Source organism: Ictalurus furcatus, chromosome 18 (genome assembly GCF_023375685.1).
Source record: "Ictalurus furcatus strain D&B chromosome 18, Billie_1.0, whole genome shotgun sequence".
In the NCBI taxonomy this organism is placed as follows: domain Eukaryota; kingdom Metazoa; phylum Chordata; class Actinopteri; order Siluriformes; family Ictaluridae; genus Ictalurus; species Ictalurus furcatus.
The window spans coordinates 8,730,001-8,757,500 of record NC_071272.1 but is presented as its reverse complement, the minus strand read 5'-3'; the positions used below and the strand labels follow the sequence as shown (position 1 = coordinate 8,757,500).

The 27,500-nt window shown below is 39.7% G+C and overlaps 2 protein-coding genes across 4 annotated transcripts in view; one reads left to right on the top strand and one right to left on the bottom strand.

The window, feature by feature from the left end:
* The window catches only part of sh3pxd2b (SH3 and PX domains 2B), a 34,600-nt gene extending 25,239 nt beyond the window's left edge, over positions 1-9,361 (top strand). Inside the window, exons 7-14 of one of the 3 annotated variants that reach the window (XM_053649605.1) lie at positions 710-745; positions 1,186-1,317; positions 1,983-2,084; positions 3,725-3,839; positions 4,252-4,433; positions 4,749-4,795; positions 4,901-5,026; positions 5,342-9,361. In XM_053649605.1, the coding sequence (XP_053505580.1) occupies positions 710-745; positions 1,186-1,317; positions 1,983-2,084; positions 3,725-3,839; positions 4,252-4,433; positions 4,749-4,795; positions 4,901-5,026; positions 5,342-6,787 (2,186 nt within the window). In that variant the 3' untranslated portion in view covers positions 6,788-9,361. Of the gene's footprint in view, positions 1-709; positions 746-1,185; positions 1,318-1,982; positions 2,085-3,721; positions 3,840-4,251; positions 4,434-4,748; positions 4,796-4,900; positions 5,027-5,341 lie in introns of all 3 variants that reach the window. The other 2 variants (XM_053649604.1, XM_053649606.1) reach the window with 2 other exon arrangements.
* Positions 9,362-10,548: 1,187 nt separating this feature from the next.
* stk10 (serine/threonine kinase 10) overlaps positions 10,549-27,500 on the bottom strand; it is a 50,397-nt gene continuing 33,445 nt past the window's right edge. Inside the window, exons 6-19 of the mRNA XM_053649603.1 lie at positions 27,289-27,483; positions 25,820-25,901; positions 22,511-22,648; positions 19,467-19,973; positions 17,283-17,413; positions 15,226-15,349; positions 14,420-14,599; positions 14,119-14,211; positions 13,526-13,655; positions 12,813-12,937; positions 12,283-12,471; positions 12,009-12,134; positions 11,213-11,326; positions 10,549-10,888 (exon numbers count right to left, since the gene is read on the bottom strand). Of these exons, the coding sequence (XP_053505578.1) occupies positions 10,748-10,888; positions 11,213-11,326; positions 12,009-12,134; positions 12,283-12,471; positions 12,813-12,937; positions 13,526-13,655; positions 14,119-14,211; positions 14,420-14,599; positions 15,226-15,349; positions 17,283-17,413; positions 19,467-19,973; positions 22,511-22,648; positions 25,820-25,901; positions 27,289-27,483 (2,275 nt within the window). The 3' untranslated portion in view covers positions 10,549-10,747. The remainder of the gene's footprint in view (positions 10,889-11,212; positions 11,327-12,008; positions 12,135-12,282; positions 12,472-12,812; positions 12,938-13,525; positions 13,656-14,118; positions 14,212-14,419; positions 14,600-15,225; positions 15,350-17,282; positions 17,414-19,466; positions 19,974-22,510; positions 22,649-25,819; positions 25,902-27,288; positions 27,484-27,500) is intronic.

Here is a 27,500-nt window from a genome sequence, read left to right as displayed (position 1 = left end):
GTTGTAAAACGTTACTACAGTGATACAGGAAACACGTAAACACAACGCTTCTTAATTTACTGTTAAAGAAGCTGAGTGAAGAGAAACAGCTAATTTTTTAGGGGAAAGGACACGGAGCGAGGGAGAGAGACACAGAAGGAAAGCTGAAATAAGGAGAGAAGGAAGAAATGGTGTAAAGAAAGAGGAAGACAATGAGAGGAAAAAAGAAAGAAAGCAGTAGATTTGAATTTGGACAGGAATAAAGGGATTATGTGAACGATTTCCCTGCAGTGTGAATTCACACACCTGGTTTTGTGAAACATGTGGGCGGGGTTTCTGTGGATAGTAAATACGCAGGGTAGAACGCACCGTCATGCAGACAAAAATAGTTTTTTTTCTGGACTGTTAACATCTCTTTCTCTCTCTCTCTCTGTCACACACACACACACACACACACACACACAATGTAAGAGAAGCTGAACTCGGCTGAATCACAGGTTTTAATTACAGACAGGAAGTGAGCTGTTTCATTTTTCTGAAACAGACCAATCAGAGTGCGAGCGTCGGCTCACGTGTTTAATAACTCCGGAGTTTTATCATCAGTGTGTTTCCTTTCTATTTGAACTGGCTGCTTTCTCCACCCCCTTTCTCACTGACTCCACCCTCTCTCACTGACTGCACCCCCTCGCTCTGACTCTCATCATTTTTTCTTTTTTTTCATCCTTATCAGGCATTGTGGAGAGAGCGGCTTCTTTCCTAAAGCGAGGTAGTAAAGCACTGTTGCTGTGGCCGGGTGCTGCTGTGGTGTGTGTGTGTGGTGCATTAGCTCCTGAAACCTCAGTAATTAATAATAATAATAATAATAATTGTGGGCGTGGTCAGAGGAGTGTGTGAGCACTACACACTGGAGTTAATTATAAAAACTAAACCCCTGCACTCACACCCCCCCCCCCCCGGGGTTGTAATTTTCGGGGTTAATCTCATGATCCTGTTGGTGATCTGCTCGTGTAATGTAACGTTGGTGCTTTTGGTGTTGGTTTCTTTCCTTCTGTCTACTGTTTCATCTTTTTCACTAAACGGCTTCTTTGTCACGTCTAACAGCGACATCTCGCTCGCTGCAGCTTCTCTCCGGTCATTAGCGTCCGTAGCGCCGGAGAGAAACTCGTTCGCTGTTTCCGTTAATCTCCGCGTGTTTCCCGGCAACAGGAGACTCGAGCGCCACAGACCCACTGCTCCTGGATCAGTATGTCGCCGTTACAGACTACGAGAAGCAGGAGAGCTCCGAGATCAGCCTCTGTGTCGGCCAGGTGGTGGAGGTCATCGAGAAGAACGAGTCAGGTGATGCTCACAACGTTACACACAATCTTGAGGAGATAAAAAAAAAAAAAAAAACCAAACAAAATGTAAACAAAGGTCCGTGTACGTTATGTTCATTCGTTTTTGGCGGCTTCAGACTGCACACCTTTACCTGTCAGGAACCGGGTCTGTCCACATTTTAACTCAGTGGGTGGAATTACCAGACGGTCCCTTAGGCACCTTGCGCTGTGACACTGGGTCAGAACATTCTCAGGTGTAAATATGCAGCTCTAATAATAATAATAATAATTGAATGTTAAAACTAATGGTGGTGTAGATCTGTGTAAGACCGTCGCCTCTATAGAACAAGAACAGGGGAAGCGAATATCCAGAGAATATCGAACCTAAAACTAAATTTATTATGGTGAGAAATGCGGCTAATTTCCCCGGTGGACATGTCATTCTCCCTTACTGTAACCCTCTTACACCATGGTCCCCCTTACCGCAACCCCCTTACACTTCTTGATTTTTATTTATTTATTTATGTTTAATCCTAATTTTGAGGGGGGAAAAAATCTATATCTTGATTTAAAAAATTTTGATTGAATAAAAAAAGATTTGGGGGAGGTTGTTAGTCATGCAGTGTGATTAGATCATTAAATGTGCTGTAGAAGTATGTGTAACGTGTGTGTGTGTGTGTGTTGCAGGTTGGTGGTTTGTGAGTTCGGAGGATGCTCAGGGTTGGGTTCCTGCCACCTGCCTGGAGGCTCAGGATGATCCTGATGATTTCACTCTTCCTGCAGAAGAAGGTACTGAGAAAGTGCGAGTGTGTGCGCAAGTGCGTGTGAGAGAGATTACTGTAAAATCTGTATTAAAGAGAATGTCGTGTAAATCAGATATAAATGTTAGAAACGGAGGTCTGGGACGATGATGTGAATATCTTTATCACGATACTTGGACATTTCTGCGATACTCGATACGATATGAATCGTGCCATAGCTTTACTCACAAACTGCCAGCAAATCCTCGGTGATTCATTTAAAGGATTAAAAAAACGGACATTTTCTGATTCCTTTATTTAACAAAAACCGAAAGAAGGGAAAATTGATGAAATAAATAATTCTGTACAGAAACGTTTACATCTGATCGGATCTAGGTCGAGTTTGTGCTAAAGTTATCATCAAAAATAAAAACGATACCCGAGACATTTCAGAAAAGTGCGCGATGACATCTTTCATCATCATGATGACATCATTAAATTTCATCTGTATTACAACAAGAACATCTGCTTTTAAAATAAATAAATAAACCCGCTGTGTTATAGTGGAGGTGTAAAATGGCGTAAAAGCGTCCTGGAGCGATTTCAGTTCGAACGGCACGATGAACTGACATCACCGACCTCATGAAATACAAACTTTACATGTTCTTGATTCTCGTGTGTGTTTGATTCCCCCGCTGCTGGAGTGTGCCGGAGGTTCTGGTCACTGCCGAGGCTCGGGGGTCGTCGCCGCACTTTAGGCGATCTGTTCGGCCTGAGTTTCAGGCAAGGTGGAGAGAAAATCCGTCTCTTCTTCTCCTCCCATCAATCATCCTTATTTATTTATTTATTTATTTACTCACTCCCCCCTTGTTCCGGCTGCATGATGCACGAAGGTACATCAGCGTGACGTGTGTTTTTTTAAAAATATATTATATTATTCCACTGGATGCTGCATGATTTCTCCAGTTCAGTTGTTTTTGTTTTCTCCCTTGTACAAAAAAAAAAATACAGAGTAAAATATTTACAGTAAATTACTGAGTGATGGGGAGGCGGAGTTACTGTTACTTTATTTTCTTCTAACAGCACATCCTGAGAGTGTTTTATTCCTCTTCCACCACAACAATTTATCAATTGATTTAGTTCTAAAAAACAACATACTTTTTATCCATTTATAGTTACAGGCAATGTTCTCACTTGCATTATAGCAGCTATAAACATTCTCTCTCTCTCACACACTCGATGTCGGAAATTTTAAAGTTACAGCTTTACCTCTGACACTGGAGACTCCTTCCATAATTGTAAATAAACATCTCCTCACAAAATCGTTTACGTGGAGCATTCGCAGTACACGTCCCTGTGAATGAGCTGTTACTATAGAAACGATAACGTATCAGAATTAACGCGTTTAATGTTAATATAAAGCTGTGATTTGCAGCTGCGTTACTGTCAGAGCTGCTGTTATAGAGAATTAATCAACACCTCCTGACCCAATCACAATCCAGATTAAAATACAGCAGTAATGCTACTTTGGACGTGATGGAGATGTTTCTGAGATAAACCTGAGTGCTTGCTGCCGTGATCTTATATTTGTTTGTTTATCACATGACCCTCCGAATGCTGTGTTTTTATAAAGAGCGAAACTAAGAAGAAATTTTGTTGCGTTCTCTCCCCCCCCCCCCCCCCCAGAAGAGAAGTACGCGGTGATTTATCCGTACACAGCTCGCGATCAGGATGAAATCGATCTGGAGAAGGGAATGACGGTGGAGGTGATGGAGAAAAATCTGGAAGGCTGGTGGAAGATCAGGTTTAAAAAAAAGAAAAAACTTATTTTTTATTAATTTATAGTTTGTAAAAGTTTCAGAATCATCAGTTACAGTTTCTTCAAGAAAATAAGAGACTGCACTTTGTGTTTTAATCAAACAATCAGCACTAAATCATTAGATTCTTTTAATTTGTGTTTTAAAGTTGATTTTAAATGTGCAAAAGTGTTATACATGAATCTAACCACATTATTTGAATGTTTAACTTTTTTTAATGCGTGCATCGTTTTAATGACTAAGAATTTTACTTACAATATTCAGTATTTTAACTTAATACTTAAAGATTTAATATTTAAGTGTTTTTGACTTATTTTAAAAGAAAGGTAAAAAAATTCTATTTTAATTTAAACATTAAAAGTATTGCCTGTTGTCTTTTTTTAATGACTGTGTCTGTAGGTATCAGGGGAAAGAAGGCTGGGCTCCGGCGTCATATCTGAAAAAGTCAGACGTTTTGAGCCAAAAAATGTCGTCGCACTCGAGCGCTAACGATTTAGACGGAGCGTGTAAACAACAAAACAACAACAAGGAGAATAAAGAGAACCAGAGAGAGAGATTCAGTCCCTTTAACGACAAGAAAAGTACCTTCACTTCTTCAAAAAAAAATTTTTTCTTTTTGTCACAGTGTGCTGTGACAAATCTTAAACTAAATAGATCATTTATTTTTTTTTTTTAATTTCTATACGTAAAGCCTTTACACACTTTAAGTCTTTTACTGTGCCATAAAAAAATTTGCTTTTGATCTGATTCTGATCTTTATTAAACTATTTATTTATTGTAGCTTTGACAAGAGTCAAATTCCATTAAATATGAAGTTGGAAAATAGTTATTTAATTTCTGCTTTTATCTTTTTTTTATTAATATTGATAAAAGTAAGTGTTTTTATAATCTTGCAGAAGCAGATGTTCGTCAGAGGCCCCCACCACGCCGAGATCTTTCAATAGTAAGAACGATGGAGTGAGAGATCTGATTAATGGAAAAGTGGTAAATCTCACATTTAAAATCGCAGTTTCCACTAACCGAGTTTTCTGACCTGTTTGTACTTTAGCCCCGTGGGTCGAACCTGCCAAAGCCGCCGGTGCCCCCGCAGGTGGAGGAGGAGTACTACACCATCGCTGACTTTCAGACTACCATTCCTGATGGAATCAGCTTCCAGGCCGGAGTTAAAGTCGAGGTGAGATGGAAAGAAAAACATCAGGAACTCTTGATTTCCTGACACTTACCTTAAAGAGTAGGACTCCTACTTGTTTCAATCTGTCAGATTAATTAATTAGACTGAAAAGTAGATAAAACCTTTTTTTAACATTCTTTCAGTCTTTCTCTGTTTTACATTCTCTCTCTCCTTTACTCTTTCTTTTACAGTCTCGTTCCTATTTTTTTCTCTGTCTCTCATTCTAATCAGTCCTGGTCGTTTCATCTTCACCGTTTCTCTCAGCTCTATAAATTGGTAGTAAATTCACCAGCACGGATGTTTATCCTTGTTTTCCAGGTCATTGAGAAGAACTCGAGTGGCTGGTGGTACATTCAGATTGATGATAAAGAAGGTTGGGCTCCTGTCACCTTCTTGGATAAATACAAGAAGACCAGCAGTGCTTCCAGGCCCAATTTTCTAGCCCCTCTGCCTGGAGAAATGGCACAGCTGAAGCTGGAGGATGGTTCCGTTAGCAATCCCGGCTCAGACGATAACTGGTCCAAACCTCTCCCGGACGAGCCGTCTACCACTGCCGACTTTGCCACTCGTCCCAAACTGAGAGACTGGAAGTCCAACGCCGCCAAGAACAACTTGCCTTTCTCCGGTCCGCTGCCACCAGCGCCTTCTTTACCTCCCGCTGAGGAAAAACCAGCCCTTCCCCCCCGGAGGGAGTCCATCAACAAGAGCCTGGAGTTAGAGGAGAAGCTTAAATCAGACGTTTCCAAACCGCTTCCTCCCAAACCGCCGGCTCCTGGAGTCATTGTGCCCCTGGTTTCTCCCAAACCGGCTCCGTTCAAATCCGAAAAGCCTCCAGAACCAAAGAAGGACGAAAAGAACAAGCCTATGCACTTGAAGAACGAGATGGGGTTGGAATGTGGCCACAAGGTTTCCGCCAAGGAAGTGAAGAAGTTCAACTTGAAGCCGGTGCCCAAGCAGCCACCGAAGCCCAAATCCGAAAGCCAAGAAGAGAAAGTGGAATCCGTCAGTCCCGTGCCTTTCATGAAACCAAAACCGGTCGTTAGACCGAAACCTCCACCGGCCGCTAAACCAGAACCGCCGAGCAAGAGCGAGCTCGATATCACCAACTTGAGGAGCAAGTTACGGCCGTCTAAACTTCCCGACACAGACTCCAGCCAGCAGAACGGCACTTCCTCAAACAACGGTGAACCAAAATGTCCGCCCAAACAACAAAACGGCCACGATTCTGTAGAAATCCCTAAAGGGCAAACGCCTGGTCCTAGAGAACCACCTCAGAGGCCCAGCTCTGCTCCGAGACGACCTCCACCACCGAAGAAAACTTTAGAGCTGGAAACCAAGCCAAGTTCCCCAGAGCTCAAAGCTCCTCTGAAGGACGTCCCGGAGAACAAGCCTGCCCACGCCTCTCAAGCCCGACCGCCGCCTCCGAAACCGAAAGCCGCTACCCCGCCGGCTTCCAAAGACAAAGAGAAGGAAGAATCACCAAAGGCGAAAGTCCCGGTGCCTCCGAAACCGCTCGTTAAAACCGATAAACCGCAGCCGCCGAGAGACAAACTTCCTCCTCTGATCAAAGATCCGGCTAAAGAAGAGCTTTTCTTAGCCGTAGCGGACTTTCAAGGAGACGATCAAACTCCGGGGTTTAAAGAAGGCGCCGTCTTCGAGGTGCTCGAGAGGAACAGCACGGGTTGGTGGTTTTGCAAAAACATAAGCGATGGTTTAATGGCTGAGGGCTGGATCCCTTCCAATTACTTAACCAAGAAACACTAGGTACCTGTCAGATAGCACCCCCCTTTTAACTTTATCTCTCTTCATTTGTATTTAATTAGTCTGTGTTATTTATGGGTACCTTTACAATCGAAGTCTCGTTACATTCCGTTCTTTTGTGCTTGCGTTGTGTTTTTTACTGTCCCTTTTTTCAGGGACGTCGGGTGGAATTCTTATTTTTCTTTTTTGATGAGACACTTCTTTGGGAGAAAGCAACAAACGTGTCTCACTGCTAACCCCTTATTATTATTATTATTATTTTTCTATGCATGCTAACCAAACTCGTATTATTTTTATATTTATATTGATCTTTAGCGCTATAAACAGACTAGCAATATACGTATAAATGACTTTCTGCAGCCTTCTTGCTCTCTATTGTGCCTCAATATTATAATATTAACAATATTAAAAGCAGAGTTCTCCGAGCTTCTATACCTTAGCAAAAACGTCTCTGTGTAAAGCAAATATAGTGTAGCGATCGTACAGAATCACGGATTATAAACGTAGTCAGACATTAACGTTCACTTCTTACAGGGGGAAATTAGCCTTGTGCTTCCATGTTATGACAATGCAGAAAAACTTTATTAAAAAAATGAAAAAAAGTGTTTGAAATCCAAAAACACTGTTTTTAATGTTGTTTTGTTTTTGCGTATTTACCCGTTTTCACACCACGCCTGGGTGATTTTGCTGCGATGCTTCAACTTGCACTTTTTGATAGGGATGCATCGATAACGGAGGAGTTTAACACTAGAACCCATACAAACACAGCCAAATAAAATCTTCCCTAAAGTCCCTGATTGATTAATTAATAACTCATTTCAGTATCAGCGAGTATCAATAAACACGTATTCATACGCCGTGTGAGGGGAAACAATATTAGCGATGCATCCCTAATTTTTTTACTTCAAGAGGTGAAGTTCAGAGATTTCAGATTTACTGTGGCACTGAGAACAGAACGACGTGAAACTAAAGAAAAAGAAAAAAACAAGACGGATTTCGAAAAAACATCCTCAGTTATGTTCAGCAGTGTTGCATTACTGACAATGGTGCTTACATTCAGTATTTTATGATAATTTTAGTGTTTAACATGTGCATGCTTGACTGGTTTCAAGTATACTTTTTAAATGAGTGACGCTACTTTCGTTTTTATGTTGTATTTTCTTTTTTTTGTAGATCTTGTTACATTTATCACGCGAGAAAGGTGGCATTTAAGAAGTATGACGATGCTCAGAGTCACGCCTTAGTATGAAGTAACAGTATTAACGGTTCAAGTTGTTTGTTGTTTTGGTTTAATACTAGTATTTTCCTAATGTAAACAGTGGAACGATCTTGTGGGAGTGTGTGACGTTTGATGAAGAGTTTTGAAGAGGGTGTTATTTTATTGTGTGATGTACATCATACATTTTAATTGTTCATTTTTAAAAAAAGAATTTTTACAACGAAAACATAAAAATTGTGTTGGAAATCTCCAAACTCGTAACCAGATGTAAGTGAGAGCGAGTGAAATGTTTTAACGGCAGTTGCCGCTATAACGAAAATGCCTGGTATGTTAATGTGAGTTGCCAGTTTATCAGGAACACCCCCTTATATGTACACAAATGGTACATTCCAACAGTGTTAAATCAAGAGACCTGGCGTTTCCAGATGAAACAAGCGAACTTAGTGACTAACATTATTTTACCAACTACCTACCAGTGCAACTGTGAAAATCGCATTTACAAAAAAACAGATGAATACGGGTCAGGAATCGCTACGGATCTAATTATTTCATTTCTGCAGCTTAATTAGATTTTTTTGTTCTCACTGCTTTAAAAAAAAACAATATAACTAATTTAAAATAAATAAAAACAACCTCCTAATATACTTTCATTACTCAAAAAAAAAGTATATACAAAAGTGCCAGAAAAGGTTTGCTATAGAGTGATGCCCTTGAAGAATCTTTAATTTCCATACATGATTCTTTAACAACTTTTATTAAACTGCAGAATCTTTTCTAGCACTTTATTTTGAAGAGTGTGAGGAAGTCTATGACTTAATATTCAAATATATTTTAATACTTATAGATTTCATATTTGACCAAAGATGAAATCTATAAACAGTCCTAATTTACAGCGTTTGTTTGCTACTGTTGGCATTTTCAACAAGAATCTTGTTTAAAGTTTTTTTTGTTCACTTTTTAGAATTATTTGAGTCGGAACCAAGCGAAAGGAATATTGGTCATGCAGAACATCTGGAAACGGCTGCGACAGGTTATTAAATAGACGTGGCTTAAAAAAACAAACAAAAACTGGCAACACATGTAAGAAGACAGAATTTGGTGAGGAAACATGTCTTATAATCCAGGGGAGAAGAGCGAACTGTGACGGTGCAGGCATAAACGAAGCGTGCTTTAACAGGGTGGAAATATTGCAAGTGAGTGAGTTTTGAAAGAAAAAGGAAAACTTTCACATGGTGATGAATCTGGGTGACTTTGCAGAATGGACATATTTCTGTAATCTGTACGCTGTGTTTATTTTATTTTTCCATGTCACGTGCAATTTCTTTTGTTTCTAATAAAACCTAAACATACATTTCAAATTGGTTCAGTGTGTAAATTCTCTGTAAATAATTACTCACCTGTACAAGGAAAAGTGGGAATAAAAGGGAATGAATGATAAAGTAGACTTTATTAGATTCCTGTACAGCGAGGGCTCCTTTTTACACAGAGGAGCCGTTTACACCCTCCTTTGGTTAAAATAAATTGATTGCAACTCCAGAGATGAATTGAAAAGATAAGGCCTAGCTGTACTTTCCTAGCTGATTTTCTGCCCCACTTAAAAAATACAATTAATAATAAAGGAATAATTGGTAGCAGATATTGCATCAGGAAAAATGTATTGCACTTTAAGGTAAGTGGCAGTGCTTACAGAGTCAGTAAACAAATTAATAATAATATTTTTATATTGCTGCTGGATAAGAACCTTCAAAGTTAGGGTGAACTTTATTTTAAACCAAATATACCAATGTTAAAATAATCACAGATGAGCCCAAAAATAATTCATTAATACTAATTTAACCTTTAAGTAAATAGGTGTTTTTTTTTTTGCGCTAAACAATAAACTACACATCAATGCCAATTTTTTTTTTATATATACATATACACACACTTTTTGAAGGTTTTCCCCCTAGACAGCAACAATCCTCTTTAATACATGTTACACATTTAATTACTTTTTTTATGCTGTAGTCAGTTAACATCCAGTGTTGTGCTTTACAGTAATTCTGGGACTCACATTTTTAGGCTAGAAACAAAAAAAAAAAAAAAAAAAGTACCAGTTTACCTCACCTAAACCTAAAACATCTGACAAACTGAACACTTACAGAACACACACACTGCTGACGCTGTTAGAAAGTAAAACATTAAAGTGTCTTGAGTATTTGTTTTTTATACTTGTATAATAAAATATTTTTTGAAGATTATAGAATAGAAAAAAATAAGCTTTTAATCTTTTTTTCCTGTACATTTTATATTTGGCAAAACAAAATATTTGATTTGTTTTTTAGAAAAAAAATATTTCAAAGAGAGGCTGATAAATAAAATATGACCAATAATAATAATGCCTGATTACTGGCTTTGGTGTGAAAATACAGTTAAAGTGGATTTAACGCTTTTTGCGTTTAAATGTACTTATGTTTAGCCGTTCAAAAAAAGATTTTTAAAATATATATATATATATATATATATATATATGACTCTTTATATTTATTTTCAGTTTTAAGACCCATCAGGAATACATAACTCTTTATTCAACATTATTTAATAAAAAATAAAACAATTCAGGTTTTAATAATACCACATGGAAAAGAAAAAAAAGGTAAGCATGTACAAACCCTGTACGAGCAAATAATCTACCTGGACTAGGGGGCAGGGCTATAGAGGAGCACAAGGCTCGTGATTGGCTGATCATGGCCAGTAGCGGAGTCCTAAGTGGTGGAGGAGTCTGTGTACGGCAGGAATTTGGTGTATCTATTGGGAGAGCTGGGGTTCACACACTCGGAGTCCTCGCTCATCCGGAAGAAAATCTCCTGCTCGTATTTCTTCTGGTTCAGCTCGTCCTCCAGAGCCTGAACACAACAAGGTTAGCAGTTTAGTAAACAAAAACAACAAACTAAATACATTATCCTGTGTGAAGAAAGTACTATAAATAAAAGGAAATAATATTAAATTCATGAAACTTTGATGTACACTAAGCAAACTATAGACATGTACACTAGGAACACAAAAAAGAAGGGAAAAAAAAGAAAAAAAAATTTATTTAGGCCTAAACAGTGACGGCCAAATGATTTATTCTCCTCCTATCGCCTAATGGACCACCGCTGAGGATCTGTTTATGTTCTATGTTGGAGATTAAAGATAACAGATGATGTAGCAGAGATTAAATCCAGAACCTTTTTGCGGGGATGCAGCTGCGCTCTCCAATCCTTCAGCAGCTGATTGTGATGCTCGTCCAGCACTTTCAGCCTCTGAGTCTCGTTTTCCACCAGCAGGTGACATTTCTCGTTCTGAAGAAAGAAGTTCAACAGAGGTGATGAATACAAGAGCTGCACAAACACTGCGGTGAATCCAGCGTGAACGTTTCTGCTTTACGTTACTCGTCCGTGGCGCTAGGTTAACGTGGACGTAATGAACAACTGAATGGAAATGTTTGGGAGGAGCTTGTCTGATGAAGCCATTGTGTCATGCTGTTGGAATATTCAAGAAAAGAGTGGATAATAAATTACGTGAAACACATTGTGTTTGTGAGAGAGGAAAAAACAATAATTAAAGAATAAAAAATTTAAATAATTACAAAAATAAGTCAATACAAAATTAAAAAAAAAATTCTCTATCAATATTGATGCTTTAGCAATATTGTATGTAAATCATGCCAACAAAGTACTCTGAACCGAATTGAGAGAGGGAGAGAGACAGACCGACAGAGCAAGGGAAGGAGAGAGAGATGAAGAAAAAGGAGGGAGAATGTCCTATTCATAGACATGAGAGAGAGAGAGAGAATGTAAGAAAGTAAGAGACAGGAAGACAATGAGAGAGAGAACAGACACAAAGAGAGAGACAGATAGAGAATGTGCAAGAATGATAAAGACAGAATATAGGAGAGACAGACAGACAGCGGGTGAGTGAGACAGGTAGCGGGTGAGAGACAGAGTGAGACAGAGAGAGGGTGAGACGGGTTGCTGTATGCACCTGTAGTTGTTGGAGTTCTCGGAGGTTCCCGTCACACTGCCCAATCATCTCTCTCATCTGGTTATCGTGTTTTTGTTGCTGGTGCAGTCGCTCCGCCTTCTGCCTCTTCTCCTCCTGCCTGGCAAACTACACACACACACCACTGTCAACATTATGGACAAACCATACCACACTTCATGTGGACTGTACACAACTTGAAGAAGCAGCATAAAAATAATTAAACATGGAGGAGAACGGAATCGGGATTGTAAGGAGGCGTAAACGTGACTCTGACCTGCTTGACCCTCTCGCGGTCTTCTGCGGCGCTGCCTGAGGAATTAATGCGCAGACTCTTCTTAAACATGGCCATGCGAGTTTTCCCTTCATTCCGCTGGATCTTCGGCAGCCTGTTCCTCTCCTGCTGCTGCCGCACTTTAAGAAGCTCAATCATACGCTGGTTATAACAGTTCATATGCTCTTGTTCCTACACACACACAATAATAAAGTACTGAGGTCTCACCCTGAAGATGATTATTTTCCTATAACAGCAAGTTTCATTCCTCTTACACCACAAAAATGTGACGACGATTAAAAGGTTATTTTTATTAAAGGCTGTACTTTTTGTACATTTAGTTACATTTAATGTTTACAATCAAGTTCTCACGTACATTATAGCAGCTATAAACAGTTGTTCCCTCACCTGCTTCTCTTTTAAGTTAATAAGACTTTTAAAAAAAGTGCAGAAAAAGTGAGAGAATGTGTGTGTGTGTGTGTGTGTGTGTGTGTGTGTGTGTGTGTGTGTGTGTGTGTGAGTAAAGCCGAGACCTTCTCGTGTTTCTTCAGTAGTTGGTGTCTCTGCAGGAAGTACTGTTCCTTCAGCTGCTGTTTGAGGAGCTGCCACCTCTCATGCAGGTTTTTCTCCTCCAGTTCCCAGATCGCTCCTTCCTTCTCTAAACATCACACAACACAACAAACTGTTTAACATTATTAAATAACTCTGCTTTATTTCTAGGTCTAAGGTTTGTGTAGCAGCATGTAAAGTCTCATTGGGTTTGATTTCTTTCCTTTATATATTATTCATTATTCTTTGTGTATTCACTTCCTCCTCTTTCCTTTCTTTCTCACTTGCTTTTCTTCCCTTCTTTCTTCCTTTCCTACTTCATCTTTCTTACCTCTATTTCATTTTCCTCTATTTAATTCCTTTTCCCCTTTTATTACTTTCTATGTTCATTCCTTCCTTGCTTTTTATCTCTTTCATTCCATCTTTCCTTTTTTCTTTCCTTCCTTCCCTTCTTTTTTCTTTTTAATACCTTCCTTTATATCATTCATTCATTCCTTCCTTTTCAATTTTTTTCATTCTTCCTGCTTTCGTCAGTTGGAATGCATTGATGTGGATCTTTAAAAACGTTTTCCACTGGTTCCTTGTTCTTTCTTTCTTTTCTTCAGGTCTCAGGTTTGTGTAGTAACAAATATATAAACAGAAACGTAAGAATATGTTATTTCTTTCTATCCATTTTGTGTGTGTGTGAGATGCACACCTCTGATCAGTCTCTGTTTCTTGTCGAGACAGAGGCGCTCTGTTTCAGCGATCTCCATCTTGTTCCGAGTGGTGATGCTTTTTAAAGTCGAGTCCAGATAATTACGCTGATCATCTTTGAACTTTTCCTCCTAACACACACACACACAACAATCATTCTCTGTAACAGCAGCTCTGACAGTAGTGATTGAATAACTAATCACTACTGATAAATTAATTAAAACACCTTTAGTGAGTTATAAAGAGTTTATTCTAATTTTCTGTGATATTTATTATACATCAATAAAACTGTTAAAAGCACATTAATAGAAAACTTTTATTTCTTTTTATTTTGTTATTCCTTCTCTTGCTTCATTCTTTATTTCATTCTTATGTTCTTTCTTGCTCATTCCCTTCTTTCTCTTTTGTTTTGCTTAAATCTTTCTTTATTTCCTTCTATGGTTATTCGGTTCTTTCTTATCTTGCATATACCTTTCTATAATTTTTTTTTGTTATTCCTTTCTTTCTTCTTTCCTCATTTTTTTTTATTTTCTTGCCAATTTTTTTTTATTTTTTTTTTTATCTTGCCTGCATCTTTTATGCTCTTTCACACACCTCAAAACTTTTTGTCTGCTGGAATTCATTCATGCGGCTCTTTAAACTCTCCTTCCTCTGGTTCCTCGGCAACTTCTCCACTTCATGTTTCACCTGGAACAACACAGACACGTCAGAACAGACAGGTCAGAACGTCACCACAGACACGTCAGAACGTCACCACAGACAGGTCAGAACATCACCAACGTTCATCACTTTTTCTACAGCTCCACCCCCAATCAGCACAGCTCACAGTTCCCAGCTTCAGCCCCAGAGTGGGTTCTAAGCAGGCCCATGGTTCTTGTGTTCATCGGTGTCTCACCTCCTTCTTACGCTGTTTCATCTGCTCCTGGAATCGGTGTAGCGCTCGCTCCTGCTCCGCCCGAATTCGTTTGCTCTCCTCGCGCAGACCCACGGCGTGCTCCAGCTCCATCTTCTCTATCGTCTGCTTCTGCTGCTTCTCCAGGTTCTCTAGCTCTGTGTCGAAGAACTTCTTCTTTGCCTGCAAGAGCAGACCACCACATACACACACAAACTTTTTTTATTTTAAAAAAATCTTAATTTGTCACTTTCTCTCTTTTCTTTTTGTGTCTTTTGTTCTTTCTGTCCTGCTTATTACTTACCATTTGTTTGTTTGTTTCTTTTCTTAGCCCTTTCCTCTAGTTACTCCGTTCTTTCTCTTCTTCTTTCTTTGTATCTTGCTTTCTTTCCTTCTTACTGACTGTTTTTCTTTTCTCATTCTATTCTCTCTGCTTCTATTCTTTTTTTCCCCCATTCAATTTTTCTTTTCTTCACTTGCTTATTTACTCCTTCTCTCACTCTCTTATTCTATTTTCCTTTATTATTCATGTCGTGTATAAATAAGTAATATAAATATAAAGTTATGTTGCTGTGTAAGTAACTCTGTGACAGATCAGACACGATTGGTTACAGAATCGGATCAGGTTTGTTCCGTGGATGCTGAGCCGGTACTGATACAGAATACTGGATCAGAACCATCTCTAATGTAAGGTGTTTCACACCTAATAATTGATGGTTTGTGTGTGTCCGGCCACTTTATTAGGAACACCTGTACAACATGCTCATTCATGCAATTGGTAAATGAATGTAGTGTGTGTGTTTTCTCACGTTCATCTCCTGGTCGAAGCGTCTCTGCATGAGCTCTCTCTGAGTCTCCAGTTTAGAGTTTAGGACAGACAGAGCACGATGTTCCTCCTTCTGGATCAGACGCAGCTCTCTCAGCTCCTGTCGCCTATACACACACACACACACACACACACACACACACACACACACACACACACACACACTAAATCTCAGAACAGTAATACGCTGACTGACGGCTCCTTAGTATTCTGCTCAGTGTAGGCTGCAGAAATTCTGATTATTTTGTTATGGTTATTGTTCGAGACGTGACGGCACGCGTTCACTTCGCTGTCACATACACACACGATGCATCGCTCCTCTGTCAATCCGAGCTGCTGTTGAGAGCGAATTTCTCCTACAGAACTCTCCAAAAAAAGTTCACAAGAATAAACTCACACTGATTCACACACAGGGCAAAAGGAAGAAATAAAAAGAGTGGAGAGAAAAAAATGAGAAGAGAAGAAAAGGAAAGGTGAAGTGAGAAGAGGAAGGAAAAGATAATAGGAGAGAAAAGAAGAGAAGAACGCCATAAAATGAGAAAAGTGGGAACAAAAAGATGAGAAAAATGCAAATGTCAGAAGGATTAAAAAGAGAAATAAGAAAGGAAACAAAAATAAAAGAAATGGAAAGAAAAGAAAAATAAAGAACAGAAGAAAAGAAGAGATGAGAAGAAAAAGAAGCAAAGAGATAAAAAAATAGAAGGAAAGGAAGCAAAAGAGAAGATGAAAGAAACAAAAGAAGAGAAACAAACAGAACATAAATGAATAAGAAAAAGGTGGGAAAAGACAAGAAAGGAAGGAAAAAGAAGGTGAAGAGAAATGAAGAAAATAAAGAGATGAAGAGAAGAGAAAAGACAAAAAGAGAAGAGATGAAGAGAAGGGAAGAAAAAGAAGAGAAAATGAGAAGAGAAGAAAATGAAGAAAAAAGATGCAGAAGAGAAGAAAATAAGAGAAGGGAATAGAAGAGAGAGCAGAAGAGAAGAGAAGAAGAGGTTATGACTGTCACCACTAGATGGCAGTAAAGTCTATAAGACTGAAAGGGAAAAAGTTTGTATGAACATTTTTGTTGTTGTTAGCAATAACAATATAAAACTGATCATCTACATATCTATCCATTTGTTTTTTTAAAGCTGAAATTTTATTTTAAACGACACGATTGGACTTTAAAACTTTACTTCTAATTTTATTTTCATGTCTTTTTTTTCTCCAGTTTTTCTAAATGAACTGAAGAGTGGAATAACTGGAGCAGGTAAACAACCAGAGCATGTAAACAAAACTGTCTCTCTCCTGCGAGTTATTTATAAATAATTCAGATTTATCGTTTCTGGATTCTCATTAAAATATGCATTTTTTCCCTCATTGGATAACAATTAGCATTTATTTTTAATAGTGTATAAATATATCATTTATTTAATATCAAGGGTGTCGATAATTTTGCCAAACATTTGAAGAAAAAAACATATGTAATAATATTTTTTAACGTATGCATTACATTTTAATTAGTGTGATATATTTTATAAAAGGCATCTTTTTTTTTTTTTTTTTTATAAAGGTGCCAATATTTCCCTCCCTCTCCCTCTCTCTCCCCTGTGCTTTAATGTGAGAGGACGGGAAGTCAAACAAGATGCCGAAAATAGATTATTTACTCAGAGCTCTCTGACGAGAGGAGAAGAGAAAAGAGCGTTGAAGAGGAGAGGGGGAAAACGGAGGGGAAGGAAACGCAGAGGATGAAAGGAAAGAAGAAAGAAGTGAAGCACAAAGTAGAAGAAAAAAAAGTAGAAAGCACAAAGTAGAAGAGAGGAGAGGAAAAGGAGGGAAACAAAGGAGAAGATAAAATATGAGGAAAGAGATGAAGAAAGAAGAACACAGGAAAGGGAAGAAGAGTGTGGGGGAGAGGGGAAAGAGAAGAAAAGGGTAAAAACATGAGAAGATATAGGTAAACAACAGAAGAACAAAAGAGAGGAGAAGGATAGTGAAAAGAAAACGAGGGGGAAAAAGAAACAAAAAACAAAGTGTGTGTGTCTGTGTGTGTTTGTGTACCTGAGGAATCTCATCTCCTCGTCCTTCTTCTCATCTTCTCCGATGATCTTGGATGTGGTGACGCTCACCTCCACACCGTCCACCACATACTTACGAGTGCGCTTCAGAGTGCGTCTGTAAAACAGAGCATCCTACACACACACACACACACACACACACACACACACACACACACACACACACACACTTTAAATACAGCAAAAATAAGCAGAGAAAGTTTGTAAACCAGAGTTCATTCTCCAATACTGAATATGAACTTCCTGGTCACCATGGCGACTGAATCCGTTTAAATGTTTGTCACTTCACGTAAAATAGAAGAGGTGTAATAAATAGGTGACTTATTATGCAGTGTTTAACATATGCATGTGCGCACACACACTTCTTTCTCTCTCTCTACATTTCACTGTCTCTCTCTCTCGGTCCTTTACTTTTTTCCCCACAAATCCATTTCTCCCAAATGCCTTATTGTGTTAAAGCCGGTGCCTTCTGTGTGTTCATAGTCAGTGTGTGTGTGTGTGTGTGTGTGTGTGAGAGAGTGTGTGTGTGTGTGAGAGAGAGAGAGAGAGAGAGAGAGTGAGTGTTTCTGAACTAGAACTCTATTCATTAAGCAGAGCAGGTCACTGGGAATACACTCATACTTTCCAGAGTACTCTTCAGTACTTGAGTGCATCAGTATCTCTCTCAAACACACACATATACACAGTCTCTATTGTCTCTGTATTGACATAACTGTTGCATACAATATTACAGAAGGATTTATTCCATGTAAAATCCCTTTTCCCTTCCCCTGTATTTTTCTGTCCTCTCTGTCCATCCGTCCTCTCTGTCTGTCTTTCTGTCCGTCCGTCCATACTCAGTCTGTCCTCTCTGTTTGCTTACAGTTCCTTTATTTAAACAGCAGTGTGTTGTGTGTTTATTCAGCTGCTTCTACAGACTCGTAGCTTCCAGCACTGAGGTGACAACGAGAGAGAGAGGGTGAGAGAGAGAGTGAGAGAGACAGAGACACACCGAGAGAGAGTGAGACCCAAAACTTCCTGATCCATTTAATTTACACCACGGCACTGCTGAGTTCTGGACTGTGATTGGGTCTGCAGGTGTTGATTAGTTTTCTATAATAGCAGCTCTGACAGTAGTGCAGTAGTAATGCAATAGTATATAAACACCGTAGATATAAACACTGCCGGGTGGAACTTTAGTAGAATTTATGCTGATGTGTTTTCACCAGGAGAAATTCCTTGTACATTGTGTACTTGGTGAAAAAGATTCGGTGTGTGTGAGGCACTGCAGCACGCACACGCACACCCCATCTCCTCTGTTTGGTCATTTCCAGAGCAAACACCTCGACTCAGTAGCTCTACTGTACTGTTGGAGCCCCGAAGTCTGAACCTCTACCCACACTCCATCACTGCTACATCTCCTGTACTGTGTGTTATAATTACCCCTGAGATGAACATACACACTCACCACAATCTGCTTTAACAATTTTAACACAATTCTCACGTTTAAACAGCATTATGTTAATTCAAATAAGGAAGTATTAAAGTCCAGACAAAACAGCTCGAGTGTCCTGATTCGATTCAGTTTCTTTGACGTCTGAAACGGGAAGTCAGCGTGACTGTGTGCTGAAGTGCCTGAACAGCCAATAACGTTCAGGTTACGCCACGCCCCCACCCAATCTAAACCAACCTCACGGTAGATTAGCTCACGTAAGTATTTCTCAGAACCTTCACCCACCCACACCTGTCCTCTTCACCAGTCCTTTTCACCTGTCCTCTTTAATTAACCAGGACGACTTTAATCCTATACGATGATATAAAGACCAGTATATAAAATCAGAACGGTCCATCATTCTGAGGTAGGTAGTGACATTCCAGCATTGATAATTAAACCCTCCTCCGCCCTCTTCCAAATTAACAAACTCCACCCATTAAAGGCAACAGTGTGCATGAAGACCCGTGGCCAAAAACACACCGATCATGTTTATTGCTACTACTGGAGAGCAAGACACACCCCCGGGGGCAGGGTTTATACGTTCTAGAGATATTTAATTGGACGAACACAAGACTAGTACAGGATGTGTCATCCAAGAACTTTCAATCATTTGCACGAAAGTGACAACCTATAAAATTAAATACAGAAATATGTCCGAAACTATTTTTTGTATCTAAACACACACACTCTTACCCGTGCAGTGCCAGAGATGCTGTCTCTATTCCCCGTGGAGCCCAGGCTGATGTCGAGATTCTCAGAAGCCTGACTCCCCGAGTCCGAGCAACGTTTGTTCAACTTCCCGTGAGCGTGAGGCAGAACGTCAGCTTCCTGTTCAGGCTTTCCATACGTACTTCCGCTCCGCACCACCAGGGGGAGACTCGATGTCTCGCTCTCATCCTTGGCTCTGCCCTCTTGCTCCTCGTGCTCTTCCGGCTCCGCTATTTTGAGGATGGGGACCGGCGACGACGGCGACTCGCACTCGTATTCCAGAGGCTCCGCCCCTTTTCCTTCCTCCTCCGACGTTGGTGTGCTTTTTCCATCCTCGATCCCCGAATCCGAGCTGGAAGGTTTGTCCCGGTCCTGGTTGGAGAGCTTCTTCTCCAGTTTCAGCGGCTCGGCGTCGATGGGACTCTCCGGGAGAGGCGTGTGGTCGCCTTCTAAACTAGTCTGACTCGTTTCTGAGGGATCTTTCCCCGGAGGCTGGAGGAAGGAGAGAAAATATTTCAGCTATGAAGGCTACAAATTAAACGTGACCTAAATCTAGAAGTGAAAACTTCCTCATTCCATCAATGAGAATAACTGCTCAGCAGTAGAATAAGGATGTGCATAAATACTTTATGTACGTAATCAAAACAACACAATGTTTATAAAGCGCTTTATTAGATTTAAACAGCAATTAAAGCTGGAATGCGAAACATTCCGTCGAAACCTAAACACCCATGTCTTTCACTCAACACCCACGAACACGTCCAAACCTTCACATCAAAAAGATACTTCTTATCGACACACGAACTGCACGCGCACACACACGTGTACCTGCCTGTAAACAAGCCGACGACAAATTTAAAAACTCCAAGCAGTGTGTTGTGTGTATTCGGACTTCGGAATTTGGTCTCATCAGAGTTTGATTGATTGTGAAAAATGGAGTGTTCCAAAATAAAATAAACCACACATCAAGTGTTGTATCAAGATTTGTGTCTTTTGAAGTCATTAACAGAGATTATTATCGTATACAATCTGAGCCAACAACGTCGGGGTTTTTGTTGGTTTTGTTTTTAAAGAACTTCAGCACCTCTAATGACAAAAAACAAACTCAAGCTTAATCCAATCATTCTGTTTATTTATTGATTTATTTATATCATTTATATTTAACAGATCAGGTTAAAAATATTTTTTTAAAAACTCACAAAACTTGATTTGTCTCTTTGTCTGTCCTGTTTTTAATTAAAACTGAAACTAAAATTAAAGAACGGCCTTTTCTATTTCCATTATTTTTGTAAACTAATTATTAAAAGCTTAATTTCAGAAGCAAGACATCTAAAGTGCTGGCATTGTGTTATTGTGTGTGTGCGTATGTGTACATAATTGTTTTTATTCAAGGTTCTCAGAGTGAAATGGCAAGGAGATTTAAAATAGCGCTTTATACAGAGACGCCGAGTTGGGTGGGACGAGCCGAGCACCAATTCAACCAGAATAGGTTAAAGGAAGTGTTACACAATATGAGAGAGAGAGAGAGAGAGAGAGAGAGAGAGAGAGAGAGAGAGAGAGAGCGAGCAAGAGAGACTGATGTGTGTGTGGTCTGTTGGCTTTTTTCCACTTTATTTTCATACATCTCCAAATTTATCTTCAAATGGCTCAGTGTTCCTGTTTGATATAGCGTGCTGACTCAATTCATCAGTTAAGTAGGAACAATTCCTAATCCAACCTTTGACCTCGACTTAACCAGGTCTTATTCAGCACTTCAGGCTCCCAACAGCTGACTATGACACACTTATTAATGTTTAAAATAGCAGGAGTTAATTTTACTCATTAATTTGTGTTTAAAATCATGCATGTTGACTTGGACCACTGACAGAGCTGGGTGATATGATACAACATCAGTATCTTGATAGATAGATAGATCACAATACACTTCTCTGAGATATCGCCAGTATAGTGATATCTTTAAAAAAAAATAAAAATAAAAAACTGAATAGTTTTATAAACTTTAATTAAAAGCAGCTGATCTTATGGTAATATTTCATACTGAATCCTTCTTGTTAATTTTTTGTGTATTTTTTAATCAATATTTTTAAATAATTGATTTTTCTAGTCTTCCTCAGATTTAGCCTTGAACAGTTTTTTTGTTTGTTTGTTTTTTTGTTTGTTTTTTAAATGTTCCTGTTCTGCTGGCAGTTTATTAACAAACCTTTATATCCTGAATTGTAGAAATGTCTGAGTATTGCAATGTGATATTTCCGTTAAATCACACAGCCATAATCACAGACCTCTGATACTCGCACAACCCAAGACGACTTTTTTTCTTGGCATTCTGGCTCTTAAATAGTTTATTTGAAATGCAGCCCTTCTGCCCAATCGCCCCAAGACGTGTTGCTCGGAGGTTTTAACCCCCGGACCACTGATTTGAAACTCAGCCCTTTGACCCCATTGGAAAATCTGACTCCTATAAAGACCTCGTAGTAATCAGAACTCATGAGTCCTGTAGGTCTGAGAGATCTCGTACAGACAATTGGATCCTTGGAGCCATGAAGACATCAAGGTCATCTATTTTTGATCCTGTCCCCCCCACCCCCCCAAGGCTGACCTTTGACCCGAGCTGACGCAGCACACCCGGGAAGATTAGTGAATTTGGAATGTAGACTTTTGGACATCAGCTTTTGATCCAGATTCCATCCAGATGTCTTTTTTTAATCGGTTCAGCTCCTGTGAGTAAATTTGGAACACAGACCTCTGAGCCACACGTTTTGGTCTAGGGCCAAAGTCACGAGTCAGCACTCTTGTTTTGGGAATTCTGTGCTCCCTACTAGTCCAAATGGAACAGAAACTCTGAGTGAGTGAGGGAGGTGAGTGAGTGAGGGGAATGAGTGAGTGAGGGGAATGAGGGGAGTGAGTGAGGGAGGGGAGTGAGTTAGTGAATGAGAGGAGGGAGTGGAGGGAGGGGAGTGAGTGAGGGAGGGGAGTGAGTGAGGGATGGGAGTGAATGAGTGAGGGAGAAACAGGAAAAGAGAAGCACTTACAGCTGTGATGTCATGATTCTCTTCCTCGTCCGCTTCCTCATTGCTGTCCTCTTCCATCTCCTCCATCACTTCAGCTTTGGCTTCAGCCACCAGCTCCATCAGAGGACGATTCGTCTTCACTGAGCTCACGAAGGGGTGCTGAGACACAAAGTGACAGAAAGAAGACAGAAAGAGGACAGGGTTTACATCAGGAACACAGTCTGGGTACCAAACCACAGCCTACACAGGTTGGCCTCGTCCCAAATGCCAGGTCTCAGCTAGGTCTTAGCCATGTACTCGCTAGGTCCTAACCAGGTCGTAGCAAGAAGGTCTTATCTTGTTTCTATCAAGGTCATAGCCAGATCCTAGCCTTATTTCTGAATGGTCTTAACCAGTTTAGACAGATCCTAACCATTTCCTATCCATGTCCTAGACAGTTCCTAACCATTTCCTAGGCTAGTCTTAGACGGGTCTCAGCCAGTTCCTAGCCTAATTTTTTGCCTGGTCTTAACCAGTTAATGGACAGGTCTTAACCAGTTCCTAGTCTTAGATAATTCCTTATCAGTTCTTGGCCAGATCACAACCAGAGATAAGTGACTGCAGCCATCACACAATTTCAAACTTCCATAATCAGTATACATGAGCTAAAGGATGCATGTGATTGGCTAGTGTCACCCTGTTCAACAGTCTGACTAACATCCGAAATCACAAACTCTTATTTTGAGATGTCTAGAAAGAGACTACTGCCAAAACTGCACTATAACAAAAGTCATAGTTGTCTGGCTAGATCGGTTAGCATTAGTGTGATTAGTAGTAAACAAACACTGGCGACAGCATGTGGGCGGAGCCTCTGAGGACGTCATGAGCCCTTTTATCTCCTAATTGTCCAGAACACACACAGTGAAATCAGCTCAGGTCAGCAGAATACAGGGTGTGATGAAAAACAATGCTCGGTTGGTACACAGGTATGAAGCAGAGTCACACACACACACACACACACAAAGAGCTGTGAAAGCAGAAGTGTAGCGGAGAGAGGAAAAATAATGTTCATCCATTATTCATCCCCTCTGCACGCGGGCTAATTGAATGAGTCCAGCTGGTGAAGGTGAAGCGCATGTGAGAGTGAGAGAGGAACATAATGAGACCCACAGGAACCACAGGAACCCTCGCTGCAGCTCAAACATCTTCAATTCACGTCTCCACTCACTCCACTTACACTGATCACACAAACCGGGGACAATAACATACAGGAGATCAAATGACGGTACGAGTTTATCCTCAGACTGTCTTATAAGACATTTACTAGAGTTTCTATTTGAACCACAAACATGAAGTAAGATTTATTTATAAAGCGAATTTAAACAAACTGCTTAAAGTTAACTGAAGTGCTGCATAGTGAATAAAATAAAATCGCACAATATAATAAAAAAATAACAAAGCCAGACAAACAAATTGCAACACACAAATAAATAATCAGTTCCAGATAAAGGTCTGTAATCCGTGAACAGAACCTGTTCGGACCTCTGCGTGAGGTAACGGGTTTAATGGATGGTGTTTTCGTGTCTAGAGGAAACCACATGATCACTTCCTGTTAGCCTTCTACTGCTTTCTGAAATACACACAGAGGAAAAGCTCGTTCTGAGTCGCTGCTTCATGACCTACTTTCAAATCAACACTACTTCAGTTCTCCATCACACTAATGTTGCTAACAACTAACTGAGGTTTATGGTCACCAGTTTATCAGGAGAATATGGCACGCATCAGAAGAGTGTTCACAGAGTCCAAGTCAAATTAATGCTTCAGGTACGTTTTGTTTTCACACTGCAAAGAAAGAGAGAGAGAGAGAGAGAGAGAGAGAAAGACACAAACAAATAAAGTGAGCACAAGAGAGACAGAGAAAGAAAGACACAAAGTGAGCGAGAGAGAGAAAGAGACACAAAGTGAGCAAGAAAGAAAAGAAAGAAAGACATAAAAAGGGAGTGAGAGTATAACAGAGAGAAAGAAAAAGAGAAACAGAATGCCAAATAAATAAGTAAATAAATAGATAAATTGAGAAAGAAAGAAAGACACAAAGTGAGCAAAAGAGAGAAAAAGAAAGAAAGAAAGTGAGTGAGAGAGAAAGAAATAAAGAGACAGACACAAATAAATAAAGGTGGGCAAGCAAGAGACAAAGAAAGAAAGAAAAAAAAGAAAGAACGACAGTAAGCAAGAGAGAGAAAAGAAAGAAAGAGTGAGCAAGAGAGAAAGAAAGAAAAAAGAAAGGCAGAAACATAAAAAGGGAGTGAGAGTATAACAGAGATAAAGATATAAAGAGAAACAGAATGCCAAATAAATAAGCAAATAAATAGATTGATTGAGAAAGAAAGAAAGAAAAAAAGAAAGAAAGAAATCAAACAGATGAGCTGCTAACTCTGCTTTGTTTGTTACTGACTGATGCTGCAAACTATCCGAGCTCATGTGTGTTAACATCTGGAACACGGCGACAACCACAACAAAAGACTGACGTGAAGCCTTCACTTTTATACACACACACACACACACACACACACACACACACACACGAGTGCAGACATTTACCATCTGTTAGCCTGTACCTGACCGCGGCATCCCATCATCACACACAGTCCTGTTAACACTCTACCTTCATACACACACAGTCTGCTTCACATTCAGCAGCTACATACACTCGCCTCTGAAACTGAACACTACTGAAACCTGTGTTTAGCTGTAATTAATATTCCCACTCAGAGTTAAAAAAAAACTCAATAATATTTAAATATCTCTACTATTTAACATTGATGGAAGGAGTCTCCAGTTTCAGTGCTTTGTAACAGTCAGTGGTAAAGCTGTAACTAAATTTATAGCTGCTATAATGTAAGTGACAACAGGAACTAACCTGTTCACAGAACACTAAACGTAACTAAATGGATAAAAAAATAAAAGTATGACGTGTTCTTTAATAAATAAACATTTCTAGGTTGGTGTGGTGTAAGAGGAATAAAACACTGGGGTGCATGTTATAGGAAAATAATAAAACCGCTGAAAGATCTTCCTGACAGAGAACAGAGTAGAACCCAGCTGAAGTGTTTCCTTTCTTCTTTCTCTCCTCAGAAAGAAAGAAAATATGCAAATGACCGTCATTCCTTCCATCCTCCAAACCTAAACAGGAAGTGATGACGCCCACTTTAACTGAACTCAAACTGGAGGCTGGGACTCGAGCATATCAAACACATTCACACTCTGTTTTACCCCCTTATTCAGCGCTGTGTGAGTGTGTGTTTAATACCATACCTGTGCAAAGGGAGTAACACAACACGCAATCTCACTCACCTGGAGGAGCTGGGAGGCCGACGGGCGCGACTCGGGATTCTTATCCAGTGCTCTTTTCAGGAAATCCTTGAAGTCGGTCGACCTTCAACACACACACACACACGCACGCACGCACGCGCGCACGCACAAATAGAATGATTTGGATCATACAGTAGGCAATAAAGAGTCATAGCACAGGCACCATTACAGGAGCACAGATTATTTTTATTATAAATATCCATTTATATCCATTAGCCTGTGTGGTTAATAAAAGAAAGTAAGAAAGAAAGAGAAAGAAAGAAAAAGAGAGAGAAAGAAAAAAAAGAGAGAAAGTACAAAAAACTAAGAAAGAAAGAAAAAGAAGCGAGAAAGAACAAAATAGAAAGAAAGAAACAGAGAGAAAGAAAAAGAAAGAAGAGACGAGAGAAAGAAAGAAAGAAGCGAGAAAGTACAAAAAAGAAAAAGAGAAAGAAAGCAAAAAAGAGAAAGAAAAAGAAAGAAAGAAAAAGAGAAAGAAGTGAGAGAAAGAAAGAAAGAAAGAGAGATAAAGTACAGAGAAAGAAAGAAAAAGTGAAGCAAGAAAATACAAAACAGAAAGAGAAGGGAAGAATTACACAAACCAAAAAGGGGGAAATGCTGAAACCTCAGTGCTCTAAACCACATCTTTCTTTTTGGTTTTTTTAGATAATTGATTTGTACTATCTTTATAGGACCTCACTCACACACACACACACACACACACACACACACACACACACACACACACACACACACACACACACACACAGTGAAGTAAGATCTTCTTTACAAGGGTCCCGTGTGATGAACAACAGACCCAGAGCGAGAGAGAGAGCACAGATGTGTATTACTCTGCGACTCGCTCTTCCTCACATAAAACATTTTTCCTTCCGTTTCTTGTTAATGTCACATTGAAGCTTTTAAAACTATAGAGTACATCCAGTGAAGACAGAATAGCGTGTGTTTACTGTGAATTTGCACTGTACACCCTAAATGTGAGAAAGAAAGAAAAACAAATAAAAACAGCATCCGTATCAGTGTTAGTGTTGGTGACTAAGCCCCTGTTCAGGTGGAATTAGTTTTCCACATGGAGATATGTAATGTAATTAATCCCAGAGGAAGGAAGCGCTCTCTCTTTTCATTACTGCATCATGGTCCGGAATGCTTGTTCACTTTTACATGGGCCACCTGTCAGTCATCTTATAGCCACGCCCCAACCCCTCTTTACTTCGAATTATAACTCTGCTTTCAAGCAGTTAAGTCAGAGTGCACTTGAAAGTGATGTCATGACAGTCCCTAACTACATAATGAACCGTTATAGGTTTTGGAGGCAGAGCTTTGTGTACACTGGTGAGAATAATGGGCGTGCTCAAGGAGGTGCTCAGTCTCAGATCTTATTAAGCACCACTGACTGCACATGTGGGTCACTGAACTGGCTTCACACGTGACCTCGGCATATGTCTGCGTCTCACCATTTAGATGGCTGGTCCAGAGTCGGAGGCTCGGACTTGGCGATTTTCAGGAGGACTCTCATGGGGTTGAGTTCATGGTGCGGAGGTTCGATCTGAGCAAGCTCAATCAGCGTTATTCCCAAAGACCAGATGTCCGCTTTGTAATCGTATGGAGCGTCCTTCGTGGTCTCACACATCACGACCTCAGGAGCCATCCTAAACACATACACGCA